General features: G+C 34.0%; 1 protein-coding gene across 2 annotated transcripts in view; it reads left to right on the forward strand.

Annotated features, from left to right (window-relative positions):
* The window catches only part of TNKS2 (tankyrase 2), a 60969-nt gene that overhangs the window by 11464 nt on the left and 31664 nt on the right, over positions 1 to 17841 (forward strand). For both annotated transcript variants that reach the window (XM_081267372.1, XM_081267371.1), the window contains exons 2-11: positions 1376 to 1600; positions 4319 to 4414; positions 5708 to 5744; positions 6194 to 6269; positions 6828 to 6922; positions 9273 to 9339; positions 12997 to 13183; positions 14139 to 14260; positions 17329 to 17420; positions 17509 to 17587. In XM_081267372.1, coding sequence (XP_081123498.1) covers positions 1376 to 1600; positions 4319 to 4414; positions 5708 to 5744; positions 6194 to 6269; positions 6828 to 6922; positions 9273 to 9339; positions 12997 to 13183; positions 14139 to 14260; positions 17329 to 17420; positions 17509 to 17587 — 1076 coding nt within the window. The remainder of the gene's footprint in view (positions 1 to 1375; positions 1601 to 4318; positions 4415 to 5707; positions 5745 to 6193; positions 6270 to 6827; positions 6923 to 9272; positions 9340 to 12996; positions 13184 to 14138; positions 14261 to 17328; positions 17421 to 17508; positions 17588 to 17841) is intronic.

Genomic DNA, 17841 nt, shown 5'->3' on the forward strand with positions numbered 1-17841 from the left:
TCATTGAAATCTTCTGTCTGAAGAACACCAGTCCATGGAACAGAGTCCATACACCTCCTTAGCATGACAAAAGGTTCTTTCTGATTGGCATGTGCCTATTTTAGCATTCTGTGCCATGGCTGTTATGAAGGATTTACTCCTTCATACCTCCTTTCCCAGGTACTTTTTTTTTTTTTTTTCCTGCTTAACCTGTAATGTCTTGCCCTTAAATTGTGAGCTTTTTTTTTTTTTCCCTCTCTTTTAGTTGTCAATAGACCTTTATTTTATTTATTTACATGTGGTCCTGAGATTCAAACCCAGTGCCTCACACATGCTAGGCGAGCTCTCTACCACTGAGCCACAACCCCAGCCCCAATTGTGAGCTTTTTAAAAGGAGGAACAAGGATACGAGGATACTCATCTTTGTGGGCACAGAGCCTAACAAGATTAAAACAAAGTTAATCTTTTTAACCATCATTAACTCCTTAGTTGCAACCAATGTCCTGTCAACCCAAGAAGTCTATACCATTGTTTTTTCATCCATTCCCATGCTAGTCATTTTAGGATTACATTCAGAGTTGAGGATTTAAGAATATTCTTTTCCTCTCCCTCAGCCCGTAGACAAACCTCTCTCTGCTTTAACTTCTGCCTGGGATCCTTTTCATTTCATGAATAACAACACTAAAAGGATATTAAGTATTAATATATGAAAATTAAGTTACCATGCTCTTCTTTTATTTGGTTGGGGGGGTGGCTTTTGAGCAAAACTATGGAAATTAAGTAGCTAAAGGAGGACTCCTATCTGGGAAGAAGTTGCTTATGTTGTGCAAGTGGCAGGTTAAGGGCTCTTTTGAAAACATCTGATTTGATTCTTTTTTTTTTTTTTTTTTTAGTGTCACCTTTTCTCACTACAAAGACAAATATAACCTATAAGCGGATCTTGTCTTACTGCTATCTCATAGTCCCCCACAGAAACATTTTATGAGACAGATGTGGGAAAGAATTCTAGTAAGAGTTAGTTTTGTCACTATTTCATAATGTAGTGGTTTATATACTTAAGTTATATACTTTGAACATGTGAAAATATGTGTACAGTAAATATGCAGAACTCTTTATTTACAATTTGAATCCTTATAAAGCTATTTAGCTTTTGGTCAGTTAGTAATCTTTCTCTGAAGATGATAGTAGCACCAACTAAGGCACTACTGCTGTACTTCAGGCTACTTAGCAGTGCTACCCTTTAGATTTATCATTAAGAATAGTTACTAACATTTTAGATCAATTTTTCAATAATTAATCCTTGGATTATTGAATCTATTATTTTCCGTTCTGAAACATTTTAGCATGACTTGGACTCACTGAGTCTAATTTATTAAAATAATTTGTTTTCTTCTAGGTTTTGGACGGAAAGATGTGGTTGAATATTTGCTTCAGAATGGTGCAAATGTCCAAGCACGTGATGATGGTGGGCTTATTCCTCTTCATAATGCATGTTCTTTTGGTCATGCTGAAGTAGTCAATCTCCTTTTGCAACATGGTGCAGACCCAAACGCTCGAGATAATTGGAATTATACTCCTCTCCACGAAGCTGCAATTAAAGGAAAGATTGATGTTTGTATTGGTAAGACTATTTACTTTTCAGAATTTCCCAGAAATTCTAACTGTTTAAGAGTTTATATTGAATTATTTGTTACTATCATCAAATTCTGCCATACTAAATATAAATAAGAACACTTCATGATTTTTAAAATTTATTTATTCTAAATAGTTTGTGATTTTTATCTAACCACTGTTTACTGAATTGCCTTTTTGTGTATAATACTTAACCTAAATTTCTTTGCAGAATAGTTTACAAAGTTCCTGTTCTGTGGAAACATGCATTCTCTTGGGAGATAAAATACACAACCAGCTAAAGATACAGTGGAAGTGAAATTGACTGTTAAAAGAAAAGTGATTAGGGCTATGACTAGACTGGAGTCAAGTCTCAGAGCCCAGTTTCCTAGAATCTTTCTAGTCTTTCTAGTGGGACACAGGTTAGGGATTTCTTTATAAAGAGCTTTGAATTTTAGGTTATGGAGCTCGATGTTGCTAAGTAAGTAGTGTGCAATATTGAAAATAATTGAGGTAAACAATTTCACGAAAGTAGTATATTTTAGAAACAGTAATCTGGTAGGGAGCTGGGTAGAATGCCAGCATCAGGGAAACTAGTTAAGAAACTGGAAAATAACCCAGGTAAGAAATGAGAGAATGACCTCAGGTCACTCCAGGAGATTAAAACTGACAGATTGGGCTGGGGATGTGGCTCAAGCGGTAGCACGCTCGCCTGGCATGCGTGCGGCCCGGGTTCGATCCTCAGCACCACATACCAACAAAGATGTTGTGTCCGCCGAGAATTAAAAAATAAATATTAAAAAAAATTCTCTCTCTCTCTCTCTCTTAAAAAAAAAAAAAAACTGACAGATTAAGTAAGAAGCGTGTGGTGGAAAAAATATTATTTAGAATATTTGAACCTAACAAGTGAGACAGGATTTGCCTGACAGGTTGATCCCTGACAAAAATGATACATGAGAAGGCTGTTTGAGATTTTTTATTAATCAGGGATTTGGGATTCATTGTCACCTTAGCTCCATTGTTTTTCCTGATTCAAAACAGGAACACTTAAAACTCTTTTAACACAAAGAAAGGCAGGTCTGAGCACCAGGAAAAGTCCAGGGGCTCTGTGCTGGAATTAAACTGGCCTTCCTCCTCCAAAATCCTCATTTATTACACCAAAGTCATTAGTTTGAAATGGGTCATTTATTAAGATGGCAAAGTGAAGGACTTACTTACCTTTGTCCACTTCTCCTTTTCTGTGTGTTAAATTATTCTTGCCCTTTGCTCAGTCTACTCTTTGTACCACATAACGAATCCCTAGTGCCTTGGAGTCTCAGGCATATAAATAATTTTAATACAATAACATGGAGTTTTCCAGATGTGGTTATGGATCCATACTCTCCAGTGTAGTAGCTAAGGACTTAGAATGGAGGCTAGTCTTAATTGAGTGTGCTATAAAGGAAAATATACACACTATTTCAAAAACTTAGTACCAAAAATAAAAGAATGTAAAATATCTCATTAGTAATTTTATATTGATTATAATATGAATATAAATATTGAATATTTAATGTATTAGGTTAAAATTAATTTAAATTTATTTTTAATGTAACTACTAGAAAATTTTAAATGACATTTGTGGCTTACATTCTAACACATTTTATTTCTATTGAATGGCACTATTAAAGACTAGAATGAAATGGAAATTAATCTATTAAAGAACAGGGGCTAAGCTGAGCTTTTTTGTTTGTTTGTTTTGTCTGTTTTCTCTTAGCTCTTTATTTATAGAATGTCTTGGAATGTCTTCCTATAAAAAATAACAATATGAATCATAGCATAAGGCTTCTCCTCTTATGTGCCTTAGATTATATCTTTGAGGTTTTTTTTCTTTTTAATGTATTTATTTTTATATGATGCTAAGGATTGAATCCAGTGCCTCACACGTGAGAGGCAGGCGCTCTACCACTGAGCTACAGCCCCAGCCCCTCTTTGAGGTTTATTGATGACTTTTTAAAAGAATTTACACATGTACAAAGTATTTTAGATATGAACAAAAAAAAATTTACCCATGTGATTTTTTTTTTTTAATCCTACACATCTTATTTATGGGCTATCTATAGCTTTAGACATTTCATTTATGTCATGATAGAATAGTCTCCATTGGAATGAGAAAAGCTTTCAAGCAAACTTGCCCTTTTTTCCCCTTATGTACTTACCTGTTGTTAGTCAACTCATTACCATCTATATAAATAGCCAAGGAAAATCTCCCATTAAACTGAAGGGAAACTTATTTAGTGTGTCTTTAACACATTAAATACTAGACTATTTTATATATTCTTAAATTTAAAATATAACATTTACCATGTTATAATATGAAAAATTTTTAAACTTCTTTGAAACTTCTGGAACAGAACTCTTAAAAAAATTGATTTACTTCAAAAAAAAAAGAAAATTATTTATTAAAATCAAGTTTTTATTTATTAAAATCAGTCCAGCTGGGGTTATGGCTCAGTGGTAGAGCACTTGCCTAGCACAGGTAAGGCACTGGGTTTGATTCTCAGCACCACATAAAAAAATAAATAAAGATATCCTGTTCATCTACATTCTCAAATATTTAATAATAAGTTGCAGTGGCAGAGCAGCAAAGACTATATTCAAAATGTAAAGTGGACTACTATTACATTTTTTTAAAAAAATCAAGTTAATTATAGTTACCATTTCTTAAAGCAGTGTTGCTATTTTTCAGTGCTCTTACAACATGGAGCTGAGCCAACCATCCGAAATACAGATGGAAGGACAGCATTGGATTTAGCAGACCCATCTGCAAAAGCAGTGCTTACTGGTAAGTCTATATACTGTCTTTGGTTATTCCAGGAAGACTATAAAGAACAAACTTACTAGGTAGACCATCTGCCTCCTGCAGTTAATGATCTCAACAAGGATTTTTAAACAGTTGTCAGTTCAGTTGCTATTCTTTTTTTTTCTTTTCAAATTCATTTTAAAATTTGTCATTGTTATCTTATTAAGTGTGTTTGCCATTGGGTATTCAGGATACTTTTTAAATATCCCTGAATTTTCAAATGTATCTACCCCTTTATAAACTATTACTTAGGGAGGAGGGAATGTACTTTAATCATTTTTTACATATCCTTTCAAAAAAGCACTAATCGTTATCTTTTACTAATTATCTTCATAACAATAGTCTGTGCATACTCCATTTCAGTACTAAGAGTACTAATTATTGTACTCTGCTCTAACATATTCATGTCATTGAAATCCATCTTCAAAAAACTTTGGGACATAAAGAAGCCTTGCCTTAGTAATCAGTACACAATTCACATTGTAAGCAATAATTTGAATGTTGTTTCAGCAAGTCTTTATATTAATTTAAATTTTGTTGATTTTATACTTTCATTTGTATTATTTTATAAATGTTTTCAGCATAGTTTATAATTAATCATTTTTGTATATGTAAAATAGTATCAAATAGAAACAGTCAATGTTGAAAAACTCTTTGGATTCGTAAGGATTTAATATTTATGTTCAATTAGTGATGCAGTAGATTTTTTTTTAATATTTGTAATGTTGTTATATTAGGTTTGTTTTGTTTTGTTTTGATTGTTGTTGTTTTATTTTCCTTTTGGTGCTGGGGCTTGAACTCAGTGCCTCACGCCTGCTAAGCCTGTACTCTACCACTGAGCTACACTCCCAAACCCCTTATTTTGGTTTTGAATGTTTTGGATACATTTGTCAATTATGTTTAAAAAAATAACATCCTTATTTTAGGGGAAAAGAAGAAAAGAAAAAGTTCACCAATAATCTACCAGCCCAGATAAAACTTTGTTAATATTTCCTTCTGGGCTTCTGTTTCTCTGTGTATATTAATTTTTTGTAGGTGTAGTCATACTTTATTACATAACATGGAATCTTTTTTTAAAACTTTCATAACAATGATATTTCATGTCCTCATGTAAGTATTAAACTGCACGATATTCTGTTTATTAACCCCTTTCCATTTTAGAAATTTGTTTTCAAATTTATCTGTTTTAAATAGAATAGGCATCTTTTTGCATAAAACTGTCATTGATTTTTTTTTTTTAATTTCTTCTCATTCCCCCCCCCCCCCAATTCACAGGAGAATATAAGAAAGATGAACTTTTAGAAAGTGCCAGGTATGTACTGATGTTATTGAATATACACCATGAATTTTTACAATTAAAAATTTTTTAATTTTTACGATTAAAAATTTGTTTATAAAAGTATACATTAAAAGAGAATGATAAAGGGAAATCAGTAGAGGGACCAAAGGGTAGAATGTAGAGAGGGACAGGGGAAGTGCTGAGGAGTGGTATTGCTCAAATTGTATCATTATGTTGTGTATTGTATGCATGTATGAATATGTGCAACTATAGTGAACCAATAAAAAAAATATATGGTAGTGGGGATGAGAATGAGTTTTGTCTTAATGGCCCTAATACATGCCTCTAGATATGATTTGATAAAGAATATAAATTGCTGGACTGGGGATGTGCTTGCTTAGCATTCAAAAGGCCCTGGGTTCGATCCCCAGCACCATACAAGAAAACACACATAAATAGCTAATACTTTTTTTGTGTTCTAGGAGTGGCAATGAGGAAAAAATGATGGCTCTTCTTACACCATTAAATGTCAACTGTCATGCAAGTGATGGCAGAAAGGTACTTCCTTTTGTAATTAAGTTTGTGCTTATCTCCTGGTGATGGGTAAATTAAATTGAGTAAAGTACTGATTTTTTTTAAATAGTAATTCAGATTAATTCTCAGTTTTAGTAAATGACCTGGCACAGTGGCATACATCTGTAATCCAGGTATTCTGGAGTCTTGAGACAGGAGGATCACAAGTTCAAATCCACCCTAAGCCACTTGGCAAGATCCTGTCTGAAAATAAGAATGGAAAGGGCTGGGCATGTACCTTAGTAGAAGTAGATTGCCCCTGAGTTCAGTCCCTATTACTGGGATTTTAAAAAGAACAAAAAGCAAATTTAGTGGAACTTTATTGATAATAAACATTTTAAGTTGTTTGCTTCCCATATGCAGTAGTGAACATCAAACTTTAATATGGTACCCTCAGTATATATGTTATATTTTATTTAAAAAATTAAATTGATGTTACACAAGTTGTAATTTGATTTTCTGGTTTTATATTGGATTTTACCTTTTTATATATTTTATTCATTCATTATGTGATTTTATTAATTTATTTGATTAATATTTCAGTCAACACCATTGCATTTGGCAGCAGGATACAATAGAGTAAAGATTGTACAACTGTTATTGCAACATGGAGCTGATGTTCATGCTAAAGATAAAGGGTAAGCATTTGAGCAAAAATAAGGACTTTGTTTACAGTACACTCTGAAGTCTTATAAAAAGCATGTTTTTGACTAAACAACATTATCATTTATTGAGTTTTTACAATTTACAGGTACTCTGAGGATAGAGAATTATAAAACCTTAAGCCTCATATACAGTACTTTATGGATCATGAAAGATAACTGATAAAGAGATCTGTACCAAGTGCCAGGTGATAGACCCACTCCTGGAAAACCCTATCAGTGAGGGATGAAGTGGTTGGGAAATCCTTCAGAAGGCGGTGGTACTTGACCTTGACTTTAAAGCCAAGTCTTAAATAAGAAAGCAAAGTGGGGAACATCACTCTGTAAGAGAATCGATGTAAGTTTAGGTACTAACCCAGATGATATAGTACATTTAAGAAACTATAACCGGCGGGCTGGGGTTGTGGCTCAGTGGTGGAGCAGTTGCCTAGTGTCTATGAGGTACTGGGTTCGATTCTCAGCATTGCATATAAACAAACAAAATAAGGTCTATTAATAACTAAAAATAAAAAATTTTAAAAAAATACATTAAAAGAGAAGAAAGAAACAGTGACCAGGGATGTTGCTCAGTGACAGAGCACCTAACTAGCATGCACAAGGCCCTAGATTCAATCTGGGGCACTGAAAAAAAAGAAACAATGAATAGATCAACTTGACTGAACCAGATGATTCATATGTGGAACAAATAAAAATTTAGGATTGGAGAAACAGGTAAGAACCAGATTTTAGAGAAGTTGATATCCTATCCTGAAGAATTCAAACTTTATTCTTTCATCATAAGCAATCTATGATCTGAAACAAGGGGATTTTTTCCCCCTAGTGGAGTTTTAGGAGGCGTATTCTGGAGCAATGTGTAAGGTTAATTGAAGAAGGAAGAGACTGGAGCAAAAGGAGCAGTTAGAAAAGTGAGCATTATAGGAGTTTGACATAGTGAAGATCTTTAATGATGGTAGAGAAAAATGAAAATAAAGGCATAGATGCAATAGATATTACAGTGTAAGAATGGACAAGATGGCACAAAGTCTAGACATGAGAGAATGTGGAGTAAAAGGAAATCTGTTTTACATCCTGAAGTGGAATGAGACCCAAAAGTACACATAATGAAATACAACAGTGAAAACTGGGGAAAAACAAGTTCATTTTTACAACTTTTGGTTTTATGTGAATATGATGGGAATTCAAATGGAAATGTCTACTACATATTTGGGAATAAAATTGAAGTTTAGGCAAGTAAAGAACCATATATTTAAAAATGGTATGGCAGAAAGCCATTAACCTTTAAAGAGAGATGTATAGAACTAAAGAGACTAAATTGCAGATGGCCATCACTTACCATAGATCATCATGATAGTGGCTATAGCAGTTAATTAGTGACTAATTCCCCAAGGAGAAGGAGAAGCTTAAAAATAGGATTTGATGTTCCACTATACCTTTCCATATATCATGTTCTTCCATTCTCATCATGAATGAATTGGATTTCAGTTTGTTGAGGAGTGTAGCAGTTCTCCTTATAGGATTTTAAAAACATTTCAAAGAAGAGCCATTGTTTGGGCTGAGTCTAGAAAAGATGTGTAACAGTGATTGATCCAAAGAAGGGAGAGAAATTTATCCTATACCCAGGACGCAGTATGTATAGAGACAGAGGGCACTGTAAGTTCAGCATACCTTTAGTAAAAGGGAAAGGCCAGAGAAGGAGTCTTGTTAAGAAGTTACTACTATCTCTTAAAAGCAACAAGGAACCACTAAGGATGTTAAAACAAGATTAGCCACATAAGAAAAATCTGGCTGCAAGCAGGCATGGTGGCTCATGCCTATAATTTTGGTAACTTGGGAGGCTAAGGCAGCAGGATGACAATTTCAAGGCCAACCTGAGCAATTCAGCAAGACCCTGGCTTAAAATTATTAAAAAGGTAGGGTGGGAGGGTGGGCTGTGTGATGTACCTTCCTGATGGCTCATCCCTGGGTTCAATGTTCAGTCCCAAGAAAAAGAAAAATCTTGCTATGTTATAGCTTGCAGGATAAACTGGAGTGGGGCTATTTAAGTAGTTCAGGAGACAAATAACAATAGACCTAAACAAAATTAGTGGAAGAAAAAAGAAAAAGAGATTTGAAAAAGAATTGGGAGTTAGAATTTTTAGGACTTAGGATTCAAATGGATGTTACCAAAATTGTACATTTTTATTAGAAGTTCACATAAGCCATTTTCTACTTAAAACAAGTATAAATTTAGAATAATTTAAGTTTGAACATATTTTAATTTGTAAATTTCTCTACACCTAGGGAATGTGTAATAATATAGGCTTCCCCCCTCCCCCTTTCATTGTAGTGATCTGGTGCCGTTACACAATGCCTGTTCTTATGGTCATTATGAAGTAACTGAACTTCTGGTCAAGGTTAGTTCTCTTATACCTTTCTGATTATTTTCTCCTATAAAATTTTGTAAAGTACATAGTGTATCTGGGTTTGTTCCTGTGTTCTAAATTCTTAGTAGAAAGAGAAGCCATATGCCAGGCACGGTGGCACATGCCTGTAATCCCAGTAGCTCAGGAGGCAGAGGCAGAAGGATCATGAGTTCAAAGCCAGCCTCAGCAAAAGTGAGGTGCTAAGCAACTCGGTGGTCGAGCTCAGTGGATGTGGTTTAGTGGCCGGGTGTCCCTGAGTTCAATCCCCAGTACCAGAAAAAGAAAATGAAAAGAAGCTATATGTATAATCATAAAATACAGGTGATTAATAGATTATCATCTAACTGCTCTCGTATTTTTGAGATACCATACACTTCTAAATATAAAATAGTACTACCATCATGGGAATAGCAGATTAAATGATTCTGTAATTTGTAACTAAAGAAAGCAAGGTTTAGTGGCTCATATTATTTAAACCAAATATATTTGCAAGATTTGCTAATTTGTATTTTAGATTGATGCAGGCTTACTTGGTAAGCTTTACTAGCAAGAAACTTATTTTGACCCATACTGAATGGGAGTAAAAGACATGTGTCATCCTTGAGAATGAATCCAAGGATGTTGCTATCCCTCAAATACTTTTCCTTACCCTCTCAACAGCCGTCATGGGAAGGAAAAGAGGGCACTTGTCCTCTGTGCTTCTTTTTTGGGCATATGCCACCATGGAATACATTTTTCCCACAGAAACAATGTGTAGCATTTAAGCAAATCTCTTTAAATACCTATAGTATTGGGCATTTGTAGCACTAATGCTTTTGCTTCTTGTAGAAGTGATTCTTGAATTCAATAGCATATTTGGAACATTACTATGAATAAAGAGTGAAACAGATTGAAAGTATTCAAAGTATAGCCTAGTGGTAGAGTACTTTTATAGCATGTTCAAGTCCCTGGCTTTAACCCCCAGCACATAAAAAAGTAAATAAGATTGAGAAACTGGGACTAGGGTACAGTGGTAGAGCACTTGCCTAGCATGTGCTCTGGTATGAGGTCTTGGATTCAGTCCTCAGTACTGTGGGGAAAAAAATGTGGGATGGAGTGGAAAACTGACTAGGGGTCATACTTAGAAGGATGTTAGGTGAGGCAAGTTTAGTATACAGTAATAAAGTTCAGGAAACTCAGGAGAAAGGAAGTAGATAGGAATTGGGAATACATGTGAGGTCCCAGGCAACACCAAGTTGACAGCCATAGCAAAAGAGTCTGGCTAATAGAAACTGTCATGTAATAGCAGACATTCAGTGACTGCTTTCCAAGACCAAGACATGATCTCTAAGTCAATGAAGTATGATACCAGCAGACACAAGAATACAAGGAGTTCTCTTAACTTTTTCATTCTAAAAGGCCTCTCAATACAAGGAAGCAAATAGGTGGATCTGGTTATAATGAGGGGAAATTTTTGTTAGGTGAATTCATAATTAAACATCTGTGCAGAAAGTGATGACTAGTGGGAACGTCAGAACCTTTAATGGCTGCCAGAGGTTCTATCTTTGCCTTCATTGTGATCCACATTTTTATTGTTGGCTTAAAAGAATTAGAAAGGGATACTTATAAAATTTGCAGATTAACATGAAGCTGGGAAGGATAAGTAAGCTTGGGTTGAAGCCAGTAAAATGAAATTTAATAGATTTAATAGGATCAATAAGGAGACAGGTTTATAAATCTAAGTACACAAGAAGAAGAATTGCAAGGAGAATATACTTTGATGTTTGTTTCGAGCTTTTATGTTGCCCACTGATTGAATATAAGTATAAATTAATGTAACTCCCGAAAAACCTATTATAATTTTATGCCAGTAGTACAAGTACAGTGTTAAGAACAGATGTATTGGGCTGGGGTTGTGGCTCAGCGGTAGAGCGCTCACCTAGCATGTGTGAGTCCCTGGGTTCGAATCTTGGCACCACATAAAAATAAATAAAGATGATATTGTGTCCAACTGAAAAATAAATATTAAAAAAAAAAAAAAGAACGGGCTGGGATTGTGGCTCAGTGGTAGAGCGCTCACTTAGCACAGGCGGGACCCGGGTTTGATCCTCAGCACCACATAAAAATAAAAGGCATTGTGTCCATCTACACCTAAAAAATAAATATTTAAAAAAAGAACAAATGTATTCATGAACATACTATATTTTGCACAGTCAAACCACTTTCCAAATCTATTGTTATTTTAGGCTCACAATATTTTTTTAAATGAATTTCTTAGACTAAAGTATGTTTAGTTGATGGCTACAAGGATGAGTTTAGAAACCATCTGATATGAAGGATGAGTGAAGGAACTTTGAGGTATGTAGACTGGAAAAGAAAAACCTAAGAATATTACAAAATTACAACAAAAGAGTATTGATCTTTGATGCCCAAAAAAGACAAATGGAGCAAATTTTGAAGTGCATATATTAAAGTAGAAGTGAACATCCTAATGGGAATTCTGTAGTACCTATAAAAAGCCATGTTAGCCAAGAATTGGCTCCCCATCACTGAACATATAAAAAGCAGTATCTTGGAGGGGAGGGGGGATAGTAGAGGATAGGAAAGGTAGCAGAATACAACAGTCACTAATATGGCAGTATGTAAAAATGTGGATGTGTAACCGATGTGATTCTGCAATCTGTATTTGGGGTAAAAATGGGAGTTCATAACCCACTTGATTCTAATATATGAAATATGATATGTCAAGAGCTTTGTAATGTTGTGAACAACCAATAAAAATATATATATATATATTTTAAGACCAAAAAAAAAAAAGCAGTATCTTTTTCACTGTCAGGAATGCTCTGGAAGAGATTTTGTGTTTGATGGGTCGTAGTAGTATAACTTCTACAGTCCATCCAACTCCAAGGCTTGGAAATGACTAAAATATTGTTAAGTTTGACCAATGAAGTGTTAGCAAGGATATGGAACAACTGGAATTCAGAACATTGCTGTTAGCAATGTAAAATATATAGCCACTTTAGAAAATGGTTTCCGTTTTTGGTAAAGTTAAACATTAGACCCATTTTGACAGCTGCTTGTATAATGAATAATGTTCCTCAGCAGTGAAAATAAACTATTGATACAAAAAAAATAATAATTTTTTAATTTTTTTAAAACGTGAATAAAGTTAGACACAGAAATATACACTGTATTTTTTCCTTTTTATGAAATTTAGAAACACATTAACATGGTACTACAAGTAGGATGAGGCAGAAATTGCCTATAAAAAAGAGCATGAGGAAGCATTCTGAGTGTCCTATATCTTGATTCAGATTATTGTATTGTGTATAGATATATCTGTCAAAACTCACTAAAATTCAAACTTAGGAGTTTTGCATTTCACTATATGTAAATTATACCTCAAAAGGGGATGGGGGTGGTTCTTGGAGAAGATATAGATTAAATCTAAAGCTTCATTTGAGTTAAGTAGGCCCCTTGTGGACATGCCTAACAATCAGCCACTATTCCTCCATTGGGAAAAACATTTTCGTTTTGAATTAATTGGCTTAAAAAGTGAACTTTAGGAACATAACCATTTTAAGCTTACATGATGTTAATTGCACAGTACTAATAATTCTAAATTCTCTTAAAATTGAACATTAAATGTATACTTTTTCCTCCCAGCATGGTGCCTGTGTGAATGCAATGGACTTGTGGCAGTTCACTCCTCTTCATGAGGCAGCTTCTAAGAATAGGGTTGAAGTGTGTTCTCTTCTCCTAAGTTACGGTGCAGATCCAACACTACTCAATTGTCACAACAAAAGTGCTATTGACTTGGCTCCTACACCACAGTTAAAAGAAAGATTATCATGTGAGTATAAAAATTATGAATGTCCAGCTAGGATATTATGGTATCATTGACCTGAATACTTTTCTTTCCTATAAAATTTTCAGAATGAAATATTATCCTTAGATATAAGTACAGTTGTTTAGGGAGCTTCAGCATATTCTAGGTGCTATGAAAAGAAAATATATTTGTATAGGGTTTTTGAAGTCAAGTTATACTTTTTATATGTTTTAGTCTTATGATATTTTTTTGAAATGAAAGCATGAATTTCAGTCACATCTTTGATATGACTTTCTAGTTAACCTGTTAATGAAGTTAGTATTATTTATCAGATTGCCATCTTGTAAACACAGTTCCCAGGTCTTAACATTTAATAATCTTTAATACCTGGGCTTAGTTCTGTGGTTTTCTGTTTTTAGCTGAAATAGATGCAGAAAGAAATAACCACTATATTCAGTATTACTACATATATTATGTAGTACTTCTGCAGTATTACTACATATAAATAGGCAACTTGAATTAGTTATATTTTTCTGGAGTAATAAAGGATAAGGGTGATTTCACAAGTCTGATGAGTAAAAGAAAAATACCCTCCTTTGTTTGATCATCATAGGTGGCACTTAGTAATAGACAATTTGTCTAGCACCCAATTATCTAATAGATCTAAACAAAACTATCTTTATGTTAGTTTAGGGGTTATTTATTGAGGAAAGTTTTGAAAAATTCTCACAATATATTATAGTACTCTAGATAGCTCTAGAGCAATTATGTATTTGAGCAGATCCTCAATCTGCCATAACCTAAATATGTGTGTACACTTGAGGATGAATTGAGTCATAACTGAGAAGAACTGGAATACCACTATAGGCTATTTGGGAAGATTATTTTCAAAATAACATCAAGAATCATGCTAAATGTCTTTTACTAAGTTCTATTAATTTGATGATGCTCATGAAGATCTGAATGCTTTTTCATCTAGATGAATTTAAAGGCCACTCATTGCTGCAAGCTGCACGTGAAGCTGATGTTACACGAATCAAAAAACATCTCTCTCTGGAAATGGTGAATTTCAAGCATCCTCAGACACATGAAACAGCATTGGTAATTTTTCAGACTTAAGTTTTTAAAAGACAGTAACTAAAAACATGCCAAACTCATAATGTTCTGATTTAGCAATGACATTATTTTTTAAATCTGTAATTAAAAAAAATTAAATTAATGCCCACACATATATAAAGAAAAGAGTCAAACAGTATAAATAGCCTCAACACACACCCTCTAAAAGGCAATAATATTATAAGTTTGATAATCTATCCAGAAAAAAAAATTTTATTCATATATTGGTATGCGTTATAAAAATTATAAAGGCTTATTCTAATAGAAAATTTTCACTGAAAATAATGAAAAAAAAATTATACCACCATTCAAATAAAAACCATTTGGTGTATTTCCTTCAATATTGGATTATTTTCTCAAAATTAGTTCTAAAGTGTGAGTAAAGTATCTTAGAGGCTACTTCCCTGATAGAACTAAGAGTAACTCTGAAATCATAACAGAGTAGATGTGAGTAGAGAAATATGAGGAAAGGCAATCAGAAAAGTATGGGTAAGTGATGAAAGATAGAAGTGGGAATAGTATAATCGGTGGCGACCTTAAAAAGGAAAAATTATAAGCCAGGTGTGGTGGCACAGCCAGCAACTCCAGATGCTGAGCAGGAGATTGTGAATTCAGACCCAGCCTCAGCAACTTAGTGAGGCCCTAAGCAACTCAGCAAGACCCTGTCCCTAAAAAAATATAATAAAGGACTGGGGATGTGGCTTAGTGGTTAAGCACCCCTGAGTTCAATCCCTAGCACCAAAAATAAAAGGAAAAAGTTCTTATATGATTTACATAATATGTTTAGGTGAGAGAAGATAAATTAATGTGTTTAATAGATTTAACTCAACAATAGCTGTACTTAATAATCTTTTATGATAAATTTCTTTTCCTTTTGCCTTAATGTAAGCTATGTGAAATTTATGTAAAAACCTATTTATAAATATTTTGTATCTTTTTGTTACTTCTTTTAAATCATCCAAGTAAAAAAAATAACAAAGCTGCAGATTGTAAGAAATTCTAATAAAAATTAAAGCCACAGCAGCATTAAAATGGTACAGAGAAACTTGGAAAGACTAACATCATAGGAAAATGTCTAGTATGAAAAGCTAATACAGTTATACCCCTTTATCTGAGAGGAATATCTTCTAAGACTCTCATGGAAAAAAGAAACCACGGACAGTAGTGAACCCTGTGTGTGCTGTTTTTTTGTTTGTTTTTGTTTTTTATTCCTCTATACCTATGGTACAGTTTAATTTATAGTTTAGGCAGAGTAAGAGATTAACATCAATAACTTCACTGTAGCCATTAGAAACCTCAGAATGCAATTATTTTTCTTTCCTTTATATTAAGCTGTTTCAATAAACGAAGCACTTAAACAGCTTCTCTTGAACATATCAAAATTGCTGGTATCATTATTCTTGCACTGGAAGCCATTATTAAGTAAATTAAGGGTTATTTGAACACAAACACTGTGATACCTCAACACTTGATCTGATGATAACCACAATGGCTCCTAAGTGATAATGAACAAGTGACATAGGCAGTTGTGTACGTTCACTAGAAAAAGAAATGGCTCTCATCTTGAGCATAATGATGTAAAACGTCATCACACTTCTGAAAACTGCTTCTAAAACTAATGAAAATGAGTACAGTGGCACATACTTGTAATCCCAACAACTTGGAAGAGCTGTGACAGGAGGATCACAAGTTCAAGGCCAGCCTCAGCAAGTTAACAAGGCCCTAAACAATTTAGTAAGACCCTGTCTCAAAAAAACAAATGGTTTATGTAATTTTCCATGTAATATTTTCAGACTGGGGCTGACCTGAAACAATGGAAAGCAAAAGCATGAATAAGGAGGAGCCATTGTACTAAACATTGTTTCCCCCCAGATACCATGCTATTAAACAACTTGTTGTTAACCTTCAAACAACTAGAAGTTAAGGGTCAATGGGTAGTTGAGGTACAGGAGCAGTTCTTTCTTCGTTTCCAGAGATTGCAGGCCCTGCACCAGGATGGTGCAGAGGAGTAGAGGTGTATTTTGAGGTGGATGTGATAAAGTATTCTTGGAAATAAACTATTTCCATTTTTTGTGCTCTTCTGAAAGATCTTCTGGGAGTTATTATCCTTAAGGTGCCAAAAGAGCTATGTTCACAAGTTGGGTTTTATTTTCTTAAGGGCAAAGGAGTGATTTTAGTGAACACAACAGTATCAAAGAATGAATCTTTAGCCATCATGAAGATCTGACTTATGATTAACAGATTACAATCAGAGAACAAATTTCATGTGTACTGTGTGTTCAGTTGTGTAGAGCAGCTTTGCTTATAAATTAACCAGAACTTTTATTCTAGGGAGTTTCAGATTTCAGTTTTAATATTATATACATTTATTTAATCATTCATCATTCAGACATTATTGAATACTTGTTGTCCATGAATATTATCCTGTAGGTTGAGGTTGCAAACATATAGGCCATGACCGTAAGATACTTACTAGGTTTCTGACTGGTAAATCCCTACCTTCTGCCTCCTTTCTTCCTTAATATATCATAGATACAGATGCTGCACCTTCGAACTCCAAATGGAGTTCTAAAACCGATTGTATCAAACAGGTAATCCAAGCTTCTTGTTCTGCTACAGCAGCTGGTTGAGAGAAGCACCTTATTAGCTATTAACCAAGCAGAATTCAAAGTGGAAGAGTATTCTTTCTTCATTGTAAAGAAGCCCCGACCTTTGGGGTATTTTCTTAACCTTTTAAACAATAACGTAAACACCTTCAGAATAGGTATCGGTCACATTGTGTTTCTTCACATCCATAGTGGCTTTTTCAAAGAGATGAAAATTTTTGAACAGAATATTTAATAACAGGTATCATTTAGTACATAGGGTTTCAGACCTTGTCATAATTTGGTAATTGTTGTTACTATCCACTACAAAGTCTTTGGAGAATAAAGTTAGGTCAGAAGTAAAACATGTTAAATAATTTGATTATTCTTGATTGGAAACACAAGTGTTCTTAAATAAAAATCAGTTATATATAGTCCTTGATTAATGCTGCAATTTGAATTATTTAGCATTGTGCTGCTGCATCTCCATATCCCAAAAGAAAGCAAATATGTGAACTGTTGCTAAGAAAAGGAGCAAACATCAATGAAAAGACTAAAGAGTAAGTATACTTTAAATAATTAAATATTATTGACATTTTACTCTTTGGAAGATATACTCATTGTTTGGCTGACTTTTTGTCTTTTAAGATTCTTGACTCCTCTGCACGTGGCATCTGAAAAAGCTCATAATGATGTTGTCGAAGTAGTGGTGAAACATGAAGCAAAGGTATACTTCCTTTTTGGTAATCTTGGTCACCCAACAGTTTATATTCTGTTCAACAGATGAAATGCCTACTCCCTATTTACAAATTAACTGTTTTGTTTTTTAATCTACACCTAAATAGTCCTGCAGCTGGGCGCAGTGACACATGCCTGTAATCCCACCTATTTGGTAGGCTGAAGTAGGATTGCAAGTTTGAGACCAGCCTGAGAAACTTAACGAGACCCTCTCTCAAAATAAAATTTTTAAAAGGGCTGGGG

This window comes from Spermophilus citellus (assembly GCF_964194105.1).
Source record: "Spermophilus citellus genome assembly, chromosome: 15".
NCBI lineage: Eukaryota > Metazoa > Chordata > Mammalia > Rodentia > Sciuridae > Spermophilus > Spermophilus citellus.